At 38.8% G+C, this 13666-nt stretch overlaps 2 protein-coding genes across 2 annotated transcripts in view; one reads left to right on the forward strand and one right to left on the reverse strand.

Annotated features, from left to right (window-relative positions):
• DAZL (deleted in azoospermia like) overlaps positions 1 to 6682 on the reverse strand; it is a gene marked incomplete at its 5' end in the record, with an annotated part of 139903 nt that extends 133221 nt beyond the window's left edge. Inside the window, one exon of the mRNA XM_084901577.1 lies at positions 6455 to 6682. Within this exon, the coding sequence (XP_084757703.1) occupies positions 6455 to 6682 (228 nt within the window). The remainder of the gene's footprint in view (positions 1 to 6454) is intronic.
• The window catches only part of PLCL2 (phospholipase C like 2), a 203983-nt gene that overhangs the window by 20263 nt on the left and 170054 nt on the right, over positions 1 to 13666 (forward strand). The window contains exon 2 of the mRNA XM_084903290.1: positions 10941 to 11023. The gene's annotated coding sequence lies outside the window, so the exon portion shown is untranslated. The remainder of the gene's footprint in view (positions 1 to 10940; positions 11024 to 13666) is intronic.

The following is a 13666-nucleotide window of genomic DNA, read 5'->3' on the forward strand; positions in this document are numbered from 1 at the left end:
TGAATATGGAATTTCCACTTGACCCGGTGATCCCACTTCTAGGAATATATCCTAAGAAACCCCAAACACCAATCAAAAAGAATATATGCACCACTATGTCATCACAGGATAATTTACAGTAGCTAAGATCTGGGAAAAGCCCATGTGCCCATCAATAGATAAGTGGATAAAAAAGCTGTGGTAAATTTATACTATGGAATACAATGCAGCAGTAAAAAAGAAGGATCTCTTACCCATTGAGACAGCATGGAGAGGCATGGAGAGTATTATGCAAAGCAAAATAAGTTAGTCAGAGAAAGATAAGTCTCCTTCAATTTTAAAGGATAGTCTTTCTGGCTAAAGTAGTCTTGGTTATAGGTCCTTTTCATCATTTTGTATATTTAATGTTATTCCTTTATGGCCTGAAATTTTTCTGTTGAGAAATCAGTTAATAGTCTTATGGAAATTCCCTTGTAGCTAACTAATTCTCTTTCTCTTGTGGCTTTTAAGATTCTCTCTGTCTTTAACCTTTTCAATTTTAATTATGTGTCTTGGTGTGGGCCTCTTTAGGTACATCTTGTTTGGGAGTCTCTGCACGTCCTGGACTTGTGTGTCTTTTCCTTCACCAGATTAGGGAAGTTTTTGGTCATCAGTTCTTCAAATAGGGTTCTCAATCCCTGCACTTGCTCATTTCCTTCCAGTACCCCTATGATACAGATGTAGTTATACTTCATGTTGTCTGGAAGGTCCCTTAAACTATCCTCATTCTTTTAAATTCCTTTTTCTTTTTGCTGCACTAATTGGGTGGTGGTTTTTTGTTTTGTTTCTTTACCTTGTCTTCCAAATTACTGATTCTATCCCCTGCTTCATCCAACCTACTATTTATTCTTTCCAGTGTATTCTTGATGTCATATATTGTATTCTTCATTTCTGACTGGTCATTTTTTATATTGTGGCACATTTACAGAATAGAATATTACTTATCTGTAAAAAAGAAGGAAATATTACCTTTTATAACAGCATGCATAGACTTGGAGATTATTATTATAAGTGAAATAAGCAGTCAGAGAAAGACAAGTACCATATGATTTCTCTTGTATATGGAATCTAATGAACAAAATGTACTAACAAAGTGGAGATAGATTCATGGATAGATTCATGGAGTAGCTGTTAGAGGGGAGATGGGTTGGGGGCTGAGTGAGATGGGTGAAGGCACTAAGCAAGAAAAAAGAGAAAGACTCATGGACACAGTATGCTGATTACCAGAGGGAAGGAGGAATGGGAGGAGTAGAAGAGGGTAAAGGGGAGAATAAATGGTGATGGAAGGAAACTTTTCTTGGGGTGATAAACACATAATACAATATACAGGGGATGTATTATAAAATTGTATACCTGAAACCTATATAATGTTACTAACCAGTGTTACCCTAATACATTCAAATAAAAAAAGAGAAAAAAAAAAAGGAAGAAAAACATAAAACAGTAATCAACAAATTCACAAAAGGCCAAGATTAAGGACCAAGATGAGTAAAACAACGTTAAGTTTCCATTGAACTTCAGAGGAGGCAGCAATCACAGCAGACCAGAGTTGTTTACAAATGTTTCTCAGAAATAGATATCCTTGGCTAGACTGAAAGGAACAGTTTTCTCTTTTTCACTATCATTGGGAAGATATGTCCTAAAAGCATCCTATATAATAAAACCCTAATATGCAAATTGACCAAACTGCAGAACGACCAGTCACTATAATGCTCACTGACCACCAGGGGGCAGATGCTCAATGCAGGAGCTTCCCCCTGGTGGTTAGTGCCCTCTCACAGGGGGCGCGCCACTCAACCAGAAGCTGGGCTCATGCTGGTGAGTGCAGCAATGGTGGCAGGAGAGCTCCCACCTCTGCGGCAGCGCTAAGCCAGCAGTCAGACATCTCCCAAGGGGTCCTGCACTGTGGGAGGGTGCAGTCCAGGCTGAGAACCCCCCACCCCCAAGTGCACGAATGTTGTGCGCCGGGCCTCTAGTTGAAATATACTATATAAATCCATTTTCCCTTTTTATTTCCAAAAGTAGTTAACTACATGTAAACATTTACTTACCAACTTTTTCTTTTGCATAACTATAACATCATACTCTTAAACAATGTTACAATATATTATGTGAAATTTACTTTAATGACATTAAGTATTTTCATGGTGGAAAATAATAGATTACTATAAAAATTTATGTGAGTAGCTGTATAGAGAATTTTTAAATCATAGGAGGTGTCATAGCATGTCTATTTCTAATGCATATAGAGACGTTGTGTGTGCAAATATATCATCCAGAATGCACAAAATCAAAAGCGTGAAACTAAACACAGTACATAACTCTACAAAACAAGAGTGAAGTTGTGCCAAAACAACTTTGCTCTTCATATTTCCCTTTGCAGAAACATTCAAAGGAGGATTATTTCTGAAAATGTGCATGAGTCAGAAGTGGGGAATGAGTAATATTGTGCTGTGGACTTTTATGAATGTTTCACTGCTGAAGGAACATCATCTAGTTTTTCAGTAAGGCGATGAGTTGCTACCTCACCCTCAGATTCCAAATAGAAAAAAACTTGAATTTGAACAACTGGTGTCTTCTAAATTTAGCACTGAGTTTTCTTAAAATGTTCTAATTCAGTGAATAATACTTTAATCTCATTTCAACTGGGTAGAAATGATTATTGGAGGCTGAGGGCTACAATAATCTTAGCATAGGTCAACAAGATTCTTTAGCAAACAAGATTAGATTGACATATTTATAGTCAGAATATGCATGAAAATACATTAGATGGTTTGTTGACATTTCAACTTCATTTGTGTATTTCAAAAGTTTATCGTGATGAGAATGTTAATGAAAAATATTCACAAGGTCCATGATGGTGGTGAATTTTATGTCTTAATTTACACATCCTAATGGGAGTTGGGAATCTCTAAATTTAATTCCTTTCTATGTTCATCCTCATTCCTACTTCTTCCCTATGAATTAGGCTCTCATGAATTAGTCAAGAAATTTTTTAAAAGGCCCAAGATTGTGTTGAGGTTCCATGTTTTAAGCCAGTAGAGCCATACTAGGTTAATTCCTCAGTCATTTTTTACAGAGCATCATCTGTGTTTCCAGCACTGGAGTTAGATTGAGTAAAATCATCTATCTTTTTGTCCCTATTAACTCTTAGATTTTACAAATGAACCTTGACTTCCCATCTGACACTCCCAGACTTTAGTACAGTGGTCCTGGTATACACTTAACAATGAAAAGAATAATCTTTTCTGAGGGACCCCACTATTAAGCTGCTAAAAGACATCAAGATTTTACATGTTAGAGTAAGAGACACACTCTAAATTGCATAATAAGACAAGATTTAATCTATAACATAACTATATCATTTTGTTAAAGAGAGAGACTAAATGACACAAAGATCTATGTAAAGTAATGTTAAGGACAAAGTGTTTTCTTCCAAATGCATAGTTTATTAATGCTAAAATGGGACCGGGGCTGCATTTTGGCTTTAGGAAAGAATCAGAAAAACATTAATAAATTATAGTTTTCTCTTCCATTCATTTGTTTAAGATATGACTTAGGTCACCAGCATAGCCTTAACATGGGATCAAGAATAAAGATAAGATTTAAAAGTATACTTTTTGAAAATCCAAGAAAATTCTCCCTGATTTATATTTCTAATCACCTTAGAACCTCTTCTTTATAATAAATACAGACCTTTAATGATAGACCCACTGTTCTATCATGAAGAAAGAATGCATGGATTGGCAAGGTTTTCAGTGATGCCAAATGAGATCATTAGATTTTCTACAACAGCATCAAAGAGATGTAGCTTGTTCTGGTGTCTGGAAGGAGACTGGTAGAGGAAAGTTATGAATTGTTAGCCCAACCCTGGTTATCAATTTTGTCAGTAATTTATTTGAAGACATAACATGATCCCTTTTCTGGTATAAAAATGTATAAATGGTACAAAACTGAGATAGGGCTACCTAGCATAACAGGTAATGGAATTAAGATTAGACTTCATTATTACAGACAAGAAATCTACAGATAGAACTTTATAGGGAGAAATGTAAATCTCTGTCTTTAGGTTCAAAAACTTAATTGCACACTCAAAAGGATAATCTATCCTAGGTTGGTTAAAATAAATATTAGCAATTTAATGGGAGATCATTATGCTGATGAAGGTTTTAAAAAGCAATTTTTTCATACACTCTGTCTTGATTTTAGTATGGTACTAAATTTTAGTATGGTACTTGATTTTAGTATGCCAAGAATAGAGCAGAATTCCTGGCTCTCTTACATTCTAATTGAGAAGGTAGGCTCACAACTGATAATTACTGAACAATGTGATAAAGGTAAAAGAGCAGGTTGAGCAGTTCTGCAGAAGTATAGAGATGGAAACAACTTCTTTGGGTTTACCTTCACAGAGGGGCTGACTTTTGAACTAGATTTTGAGGATTATATAGGAGTTGGCTAGAAGGACAGAAGAGAACAACCACACCAAAAGAGGGAGAAAATCATGTACAAAGAGGAGAGGGTGTTTAATCATAGGGTGCGCACTGGAGGTAGTGGGAATTGAGGCCCAAACCATCTTGAAGGGCCTTCTGTGCTATGTTAGAGATTGGGATCTTGGCTTCAAACAAACTGTAGTGTGTGTGGGGGAGTGGGGGGGAGAGTGACTAGTAGATTTGTGTTTTAAAAAATATGGTTTTGGCTTGTGATATAATGGATTCTTGGGACGGCAATTCAGGGCCTGTTGGAATCAACAATGTAAGGATAAGTCCTGAATTAAAGCAAGCCATCGTAGGGAAATGGACACGGGGGAGGGGGGGAAGGAGGGGACGGGGGGAGAACAAGGGAAATACCTAAAAGATACAATTTAATGAAATACCATCATAGGAACTGGGCACTTTTAACCTGGAGTAGAGAAGAGTGAGATGAGTGGGTCTTTCCTGTTAACCTGTTGCTCAGGATAACAAATCTAGAATCAATGGGTAGAGGTCATTACTAACAACTGAAGTTATCCAACAATGAAACGGGCTTCCTCTCTGGATAAGGAGTTTTCTCTCCTTGAGGGTATCTACGGGGAGCTGAATCATGTGTCTGAGATGCTATAGAAAGGATGACTCTAATTTTTGGAGGCAGGTTACAGCACGTGACCTCTAATATCTCATCTAGATCTAAAATTCCATGATTCTTTGATCCCAATTCAGAGTCAAGCCAACTAAATGAACTTTAAGAGAACCAGACTAGTAAACCTTTTAAAGAAACTCTTGAAATTCTGCTCCAAAATGGAGAAAGGAAAACACAGACTGGTTTTGATGTCAAACAAAAGCAGGCTGACTCTTACTGTCGTCATTGTCGTCGTCTTCTTCTTCTTCTTCTTCTTCTTCTTCTTCTTCTTCTTCTTCTTCTTCTTCTTTTAATATATTTTATTGATTTTACACAGAGAGGAAGAGAGAGGGATAGAGTTAGAAACATCGATGAGAGAGAAACATCGACCAGCTGCCTCTTGCACACACACCCCCCCTACCCCCCCACCGGGGATGTGCCCGCAACCAACGTACATGCCCCTGACCGGAATTGAACCTGGGACCTTTCAGTCCGCAGACCGACGCTCTACCACTGAGCCAAACCGGTTTCGGCTCTTACTGTCTTCTAAGTCAAAGATTTTCAATTTGCCCTCATTATGGAATGAAGATTTTTTATTTTGGACAAGGGAAAGTCCTCAAGGAAAGTAACTATGCATGTCTTGTTTCCTAGTCATGTCTCCACAGACCTCTAGCCTAGTGCCTGGCACATAGCTGATGCTCAACAAATACTTGTTAAAGGAATGTAGTAGCTGCTGTCATGTATCACCCAGATCTACCTTCAGGGCTGAAGGACCCATTTCCCTAGCTGTTAGGAGCACTATCTGCAGAAGGCCTTTATCCTTCTTCAGAATTGCCCATGGCTGGAAATAATTTCCTCACCCAAGGTCATGCCCTCTTTCCAGGGCAGCCCACATCTGATAACTGGCTAGTGGTAGGGTACAAAGCCTAGTCTCCTAGCTTGACCAATACACATAAACTCTGAACAGCCATCCCAGCTTCAGAACTTCCCATGGAGGTGGCTGAAATGTCTGTTGTGACTATAGCACAATCCAACCTCTCACTCTGCCCAATTCTGCTTTCTTTCCCTTCCTTTTTATAGGTATTCCTGACAGTGCTCCTGATAATCCTTCTATGCATTCAATCACTATTGAGAGTCAGTTTCCCTAGGGAGTGACCATATGAATGAGAATTCATTTTCTTTCTGATAGAATTTTGTAGAACATAGAGTGAGGGGTCCTCAGCTACCAACAGCTTTGATAAATACTTCTGCACTCAACTTCTTTGTAGTGGGCATTTCCATTTCACTTGAGCTTGATGTGAATGAAATCCTTTCCATGAAGTGATGCTGTCAATCCTCCCACCCTCCTAGTTTTCTTATGTTTTTCAAAACGCCGAATACTGTTTGATGTAAGATCCAAGGCGGAATTTTCGGTGTGTTCATTTGGGTCTTGATTTCCTGCTCGCTGGCCATGGTTTGTTTCCATTTGATTCTGGATGATCATTAATCTTCCTGGGAAAGCCTTCAGGGCTGAAGGTGCCCTGGCCTGTTCACTGATATAAGCAGAATTTTTCAGAAGTTCTTTTATCATCCCGTCTTCTGACAACCTTTATCCTGTTAAAGCCCCCAAAGGTGCCATATTTAGAGGGAGAAAAAGAATATCAGAGGGCAGAGACATAATTGTTTGAGCTTTATCAAACAATTGTAGTGCCATGAATGGACTACAACTGGTTGGCGGTGAGATGACTGAGGGTGATGAGCAAACACTATTCCAGATATAAGCAAATCCATTACTTACTATGAATGAATGTCCTAGGACATTGGGACTTACTTCTCTCCTGGAACCTCAGGTGAGAAAGGGAAATCATAATTTGGCAGCATTTTAAGTTACATGGGCTCTGGCTGGGTGGCTCATTTGCTGACCATCATCCCATACACAGAAAGAAAAGGTTCCGGGGTCAATCCCTGGTCAGGGCACAGACCGGGGTTGCAGGTTTGATCCTTGGTCGGGCATGTACTAGAGTTGGCTGATTGATGTTTTTCTCTTACGTGGATCTTTCTCTTTTTCTTCCTCTCTCTCTCTGTCTCTAAAAAACAATTTTACAAAAGCATCTTTGGTGAGGATTTTAAAAAGTTAGATGGAAGAGAGATGTGAGTATATAGAATATCCCCAGTCAAACGTGTGGTGCAATTGCACTGTGTAACCACAATTTGGTAACTATTGTGGTCATGTTGCAATATGCATAGCATTTCCTCTCTTTCCTGTATAAGAAAAGAGGTCTTACATCCATTGAAATATGATTAATGTAAAACTGCTTTGAATATGGTCACAGTGTACTATTATGGCAGTATTAATATTGCTTTCCTTACAATTCAGTTATTTTCTTTGTCATTGCATAAAATTGCTTTTTAATATTGGTGCTTTGTTTAGCCATTGCTCACTTCACAATATTACAATCCCATTTTTTGAGTGCATTGACAGTATTTATAAACTTGTTAGAGAATTTTATTTTGTTGCTTTCTCACTATTTTCTTAGCCTGGCACTTAGTGCCATTTGAATGTTTCCAATGTGCTGATATTATAAATAATGCTACGATGATAATACTTATTGCTTAGTTTTGAATGTTTATACCTCCCCAAAACTGACATGTGGAAATTCTAATGTTTAGAGTAATGTGTTAGGAAGCAGGGCCTTTGGGAAGTAATTAAGTCGTGAGAGTGTAGAGCCCTCATGATTGGGATTAATCTATAATAATAAGAGCATAATATGCACATTGACTGAACAGCCATCCGAATGTCCTTCCTGAGGTCCTTCTGGATGACCTCCCAAACGAAGCCAGGGCTGCAGGATGGAGGCAGCCGCCAAGGCTGTGAGGGAGGGATTGAGGCAGCCGCCATGGCTGCAAAGACCTGCTCTTGTACTAATTTCATGCATCAGGCCTCTAGTATTCTCATAAAAGAAACTCCAGAGATCACCCTACAATTAAAACTTTGTACCTTGGAGCTGAGCCAAGCCTCCTGCTGGCTCTGTGGCCGGCAGCCATTTCTTTAGGGACTTATGTATCTTCTATAATTAAAACTTTGTAGCCTTGAGTGGAGTCCTAGGCTGGCAAGGGCAGGCAGAAAGCTTGGTTTCCTCCATTGCCTGGGAAACCCAAGCCTCCCTCCTGTTCTCTGTGGCTGTAGCCATCTTGATTGGGTTTATTTGCATACTTGCTCTGATTGGCTGGTGGGCATGGCTGGTGGATGTAGTGGAGTGATGGTTAATTTGCATATAACTCTTTTATTAGGTAGGATTATGGCAACTTTTATTTGTAGGGCACTAAATCTTTTTATTATTAAAAATTGCCATTTTTTCCAGTTTTAGGCTTCCCAACTGCCTGATTTTTGCTTTATGTATAATATATTCCTTTATTTTTCCATATGAGTTTTACAATTTTTTTAAACCAATGTAATCTGAGCTAACATCATTAACCTTTCTTAAATATTTGTATAGGAACTCTGTATATTCTAGTGGTGCATATATCTGTTTTTTCTTCTTGAATATGTTGTACTAGCATTTGTATTTAGCTTTTACTATTAAAGTATCAATGCTTTATTATAATAAGTCAGTGATTCAGTGGTAGCTTATTTTTAAAAAATATACTTTATTGATTTTTTTTTTTTTTTTTTTTTTTTTTTTTTCTTTTTTTTTTTACAGAGAGGAAGGGAGAGGGATAGAGAGCTAGAAATATCAAAGAGAGAAAAACATCGATCAGCCACCTCCTGCACACTTCCCACAGGGGATGTGCCCGCAACCAAGGTACATACCCTTGACTGGAATCGTACTTAGGACCCTTCAGTCCACAGGCAGATGCTCTATCCACTGAGCCAAACCACTGGGTTTCAGCAGTGGTAGCTTAATTTTTATGATTAATTTTATTAAACAGTTTGTAATAATATATCAACTTTACATTCTTGGAGTAAATCCTGCTTTTTTCATATTGGACACATTTTTCATTTATTACTTTTTTTGGCTAAGATTTTGCTTAAGGTTTTGTATCTTTGTTTCATTAAGGTAATTTTTCTAGCCCAACAACAAAGGCTTAACAAATTTACTTAAGAAGTATTATCCCCTAAGGAAATATTTTATACTTTAAAGAATATATTTTGGAAACAACTCAAGTAGCATGAGGGGTTTATTTATTCTTTAAAAGCTTGGAAAATTCGCCGGGACCGGTTTGGCTCAGTGGATAGAGCGTCGGCCTTCGGACTGAAAGGTCCCGGGTTCGATTCCGGTCAAGGGCATGTACCTTGGTTGCGGGCACATCCCCAGTAGGGGGTGTGCAAGAGGCAGCTGATCGATGATTCTCTCTCATCGATGTTTCTGACTCTCTATCCCTCTCTCTTCCTCTCTGTGAAAAATCAATAAAATATATTAAAAAAAAAAAAAAAAAAAAAAAGCTTGGAAAATTCTCCAGTTAAGTCACCAGGGCCATAATATCTAATTTTTCCTATTTATATACCATGAATTAATAATGTTTTCTATTTATTTTTTGCATATGTTTTTATTACATATTTGAGAGACATAATATAAGTATGATTGTTAAATAAATTTGCCATATACTTATAGCTAAGAGCAATGCTCTTTAAAATTTAACAAAATCTGTGCTATTTTGTCTTTCCCTGTTTATATTAATTTGTAATTTCTTCTGTTGGGCCAATGGTTTATTAATTTTGTTTATTTTGTTAAAATGTAAATAACTGTCCTGTTAGTTTATTTCTATTTTAGTTCCTTTACTTTAAATATTTTGTTGTATTTCCTGCTCTGTTTGGTCTATTATATTATTCAAGTTTGAAGTTCTTTAGATATAGAATTAATTCATGGTGTTTCTATTCTCATTTTATTATTAAAATATACCTAGAGAGATAAATTTTCTTCTCAGTACACTTCTTTCAACATCTCATTCATTTTTATGTGTTGTACTTACATGCTTGCTTTTAAAAAAGATATTTTACTATAGCTTTCCTCTATGCAAGTTACTATGGTATTTTGAATTTTAATTTTTATGTGACTTGATTTTGTGGAATTCTGTTTTCCCTATTATTATTGTATCATGCTGTGATGTGAGAATATGGTTTCACAGATTTCATGCTATTATTTTTTGCATTAAATAAGTACATTTTTCTGTCCCAGTATATGATTAATTTGTATAATTAGAAAGAATCTTTATAATCGCTTGTTGGTGATCCAATACTTTCCATATGTCTGTTTGCTCTATTTTTTTTCCTTATATATTTCAGCTATATTGTTCTCTTCTATTTGTCCACAGATTCTGCCATATTTATTTGGTCCTGGGATCTTCTATTATAATTAACTTTCTTTGAATTTCTTTTTGCACTTGGCCAACTTCTCTCTATGCCTTCGTCAAAGACTGGCTTCCATCGGTATTTCAACCCATGGGGCCACACAGGGTCCTGCTCTCAGAGGGGCCCTGTGCTTGGTTTATGCTCTCCTGTCACTGTCTTGAAATTCTTAGTAATTTCTGAGAAAAAAAAAGCTCTGCATTTTCATTTTGCAAAGGGCTGCCTCAAATTGTGTAGCTGGTCCTGCTTGTTCCTTATATTCTGCAATTCTGTTGAACTCATTTTTTTAAAATTTTTTTTTTAAATCACAAGCCGATTGGGGATGGTTTGTTGGATTTTCTAGATAAGCCATGCCTTCATCTAAATAAGATGCTCTTTCGGCCAGGCAGCTTTGGGGAAGTCCTCTGGTTAGCTCTCACTCTCCCCGAGGGTGGAATCACTGTAAAACTCCTCTCCTTGTGTCGCCTTCACTTAATGTCAAGTGTTCTTTTATTACTTCCAGAGGAGCTTGTGGTCAGGTGTCCACCAGATGGGACTCAGCTCTGCCCAACTTGGGCTTTTGCCTGGATCAGCAGTAGGAGAAAAGTGAGTTCTGCCTCTAACCTCCCTTCCACACAGGCACAGAATCCTCATCTTCTGCAAACTCCTAACACAAAGAAGACTGGTCTTGCATTTAAGATTTCAGGCCCATGATTGTTTCTTGTCTTAGCGTACAACATCCCGGAGGTGCAAAGTCACCAGCCTTCCAACACAGCCCTTCTTTTTAGCAGTGAAGGAGGAAGCTTAACTGTGTAGATGCCTCCTGGGAAAACAGCTGCCATAGGGCAGGACAGGGTTAAAAGCCATAAGAGCGTTCCTGAAGATTTGAATTTGAGATCGGCTTGACTCTCACCTGTGGTTTGACCTTAAGCAGGATGCTTCACCTTTCTGAGCCTTCTGTGGTCCTCCTGTTTGTGAAGTGGATAAAACAACGGTAGCTACTTGTGAGAGTTTCTGGAGGGCTAAGTGAGGCGAGGCATGAGAAACCTTTGAAATGGTGCCTGGTACATAATAACTGATCACTGATTCTCCACTGAGCAGCATGGTTGGCCCTCAAGGCTACACCAAGATGATGATTCTGATTGGACATACTAAGGTGTTCTTTGTCTCTTTGTACAGAGACCTCAGGAAGGATGGGGGCATGGGAATTTTCCAGGTGTGTGGGACCTTAGTAAAGGAAGAGCCAATCAGGATGATAGAACTGGGTCTCAATCTGTTGAAATGATACAAAATATAATGTGTCCCCATAGCTACACATTCCTTTTGGACTGGACTGGGCTTTTTCCTCTCCATCAGAATTGCATTCTGGTGAAGTTGATAGACTTTTAAAAGCCATACTTGGTCCTGGACAAGTTACCAACTTTGGAAGTGTCTCTATAGCCACATCTGTATCATGGGAATAAATGTGTCCAACCGGCCCCACTCCCTGGTCTCACCATGGCATTCTGCCTTCCTTCTCTCTCACTGAGGGAGGCCATTGGCTCAGAAGGAGAAAAAGATGCTCTGCATTTGTTATAGACCCCGATTCGCTCTGCCTCCCTCCATTCTTTCCTCAAATTTACATTCTATTATTTATTTGTGTTCGTTTATTTTTTAATGTAGCTGTTGCCCCAGGCTGCAATCCACTCTCACCTCCAGGTTCCAGAGTCCTGATGAAATGAATCCATAAAGCTTGATTCTGAGAGCAGAACCCCTGTGTACTCATCCCTGCAGGGCCTGCATTCAGGCCTGAATGGGGATGTGAGGCCACTTCTCAGATGCTCGTTCCAAGATGCTCCCATGCCCTGCCCTGTGGCCGGGTATGATAGGGACTTGCCCAGAGAAGCTAACTGATGGGTACTTGGTTCCTGCCCCCTACTCCATTCATGCTGGAAACAAGCAGGGCTCTTGAACCAGCCGCAAAAGGAATGCTCCCATACTAATGCTTTCTTTCACTCTGATACTTAGGCATAGTCCTGTTCCCAACCTCTAAGCCCCATTTCTGATCCACCTTCTGAATTGGCAAATAGTTTTCCCCATTGCAGTCTCTGGCTGCTGGGCTAGCCTCTCTCTTCCGATGAATCCCAATTTTGAGGGACACAGTTTCTATCCTCTCATTGTTTTATGTTTCTTTCTCTTCTTCTCATTGCTTTATGTTTAAGGGATACGGTTTCTATCCTCTCACTGTTTCATGTTTCTTTCTCTTTCAGAATTATTAGCTCAGGAGATGCACTACAAATACCAAAAGGGTTGAAGATGTGCTGTGTGAGTTAGTAGGCAGTCAGACAACCCCCAAGTCAACATAATGTACAGAAATCAGTTGCCAACAGCATTACAAAGGGAATGTTGCCTGTATGCTCCAACAAATACGAATTTTCTGTGATTGAACATTTTGTTTTACTCAAAATGAATATATGGGGGCCACTGATTGGGGCTCTGGAATTTGAGGGCTTGGAAAATTTTACTGTGAAATATTTGTTAAACCCTAAAATCACCTTCACGGTGACCAATGAGAAGGGCAGTATGTTAAACAGACAGGATGCCGAGACTCTTGGGGAAATTATTTGTGAGCTCAAGATGCTACCTTTTCAATCAACATTTATACCATTTTTTAATGTTTGCAGATGTTGGTCTCCATCCATCCGGGGAGACAGGTCTGTGTTTTTATCCCCGTGTGACTAAGGAGGGAAATGAAGTCCCGAAGGTTTAAAGGATTTGTCTTCTGTCAGGCAAGCGTTCTGATCTATACTCCCAGCCAGAGCATCTCAGGTCTGGGGCAGAGTCACATAGCCACGCTGCTTCCACACATCCCAAATTAGACAGAAGATTTGAATTTCCTTCCAAATAAGAGTGAGAACAGTAGCCTTTAGGAAAAAAGTGTTTACACATGACAGCAGAGAAAGGGCTTAAAATAAAGACTACCACGAACTGGAAAACAAAACAAAACCCTAACATCTTATTTGATTTTTTTTTTTAAACATTTTTTAAAAATCTGTGCATAAACCATTGGAATCAGCAGGTCAAAGGGAGTGATTCATTATGAACTTTGCCTCCAGGCTGGAATGGCTGAGACCATCCTGCTAGATAATTGCCTGTCCTGTTCTTAAGGTTCCTGTGAATAGGAAATTCCAAGGCCCCTAGGATAATGCATACCAGTCCCTGAAAAGGCAGCACAATGAAGGTTTCCTCTCTGTGGAGCCTAAAATCCCC

The sequence above is a fragment of the Pipistrellus hanaki genome (genome assembly GCF_964339955.1).
Source record: "Pipistrellus hanaki genome assembly, chromosome: 13".
Taxonomy (NCBI): domain Eukaryota; kingdom Metazoa; phylum Chordata; class Mammalia; order Chiroptera; family Vespertilionidae; genus Pipistrellus; species Pipistrellus hanaki.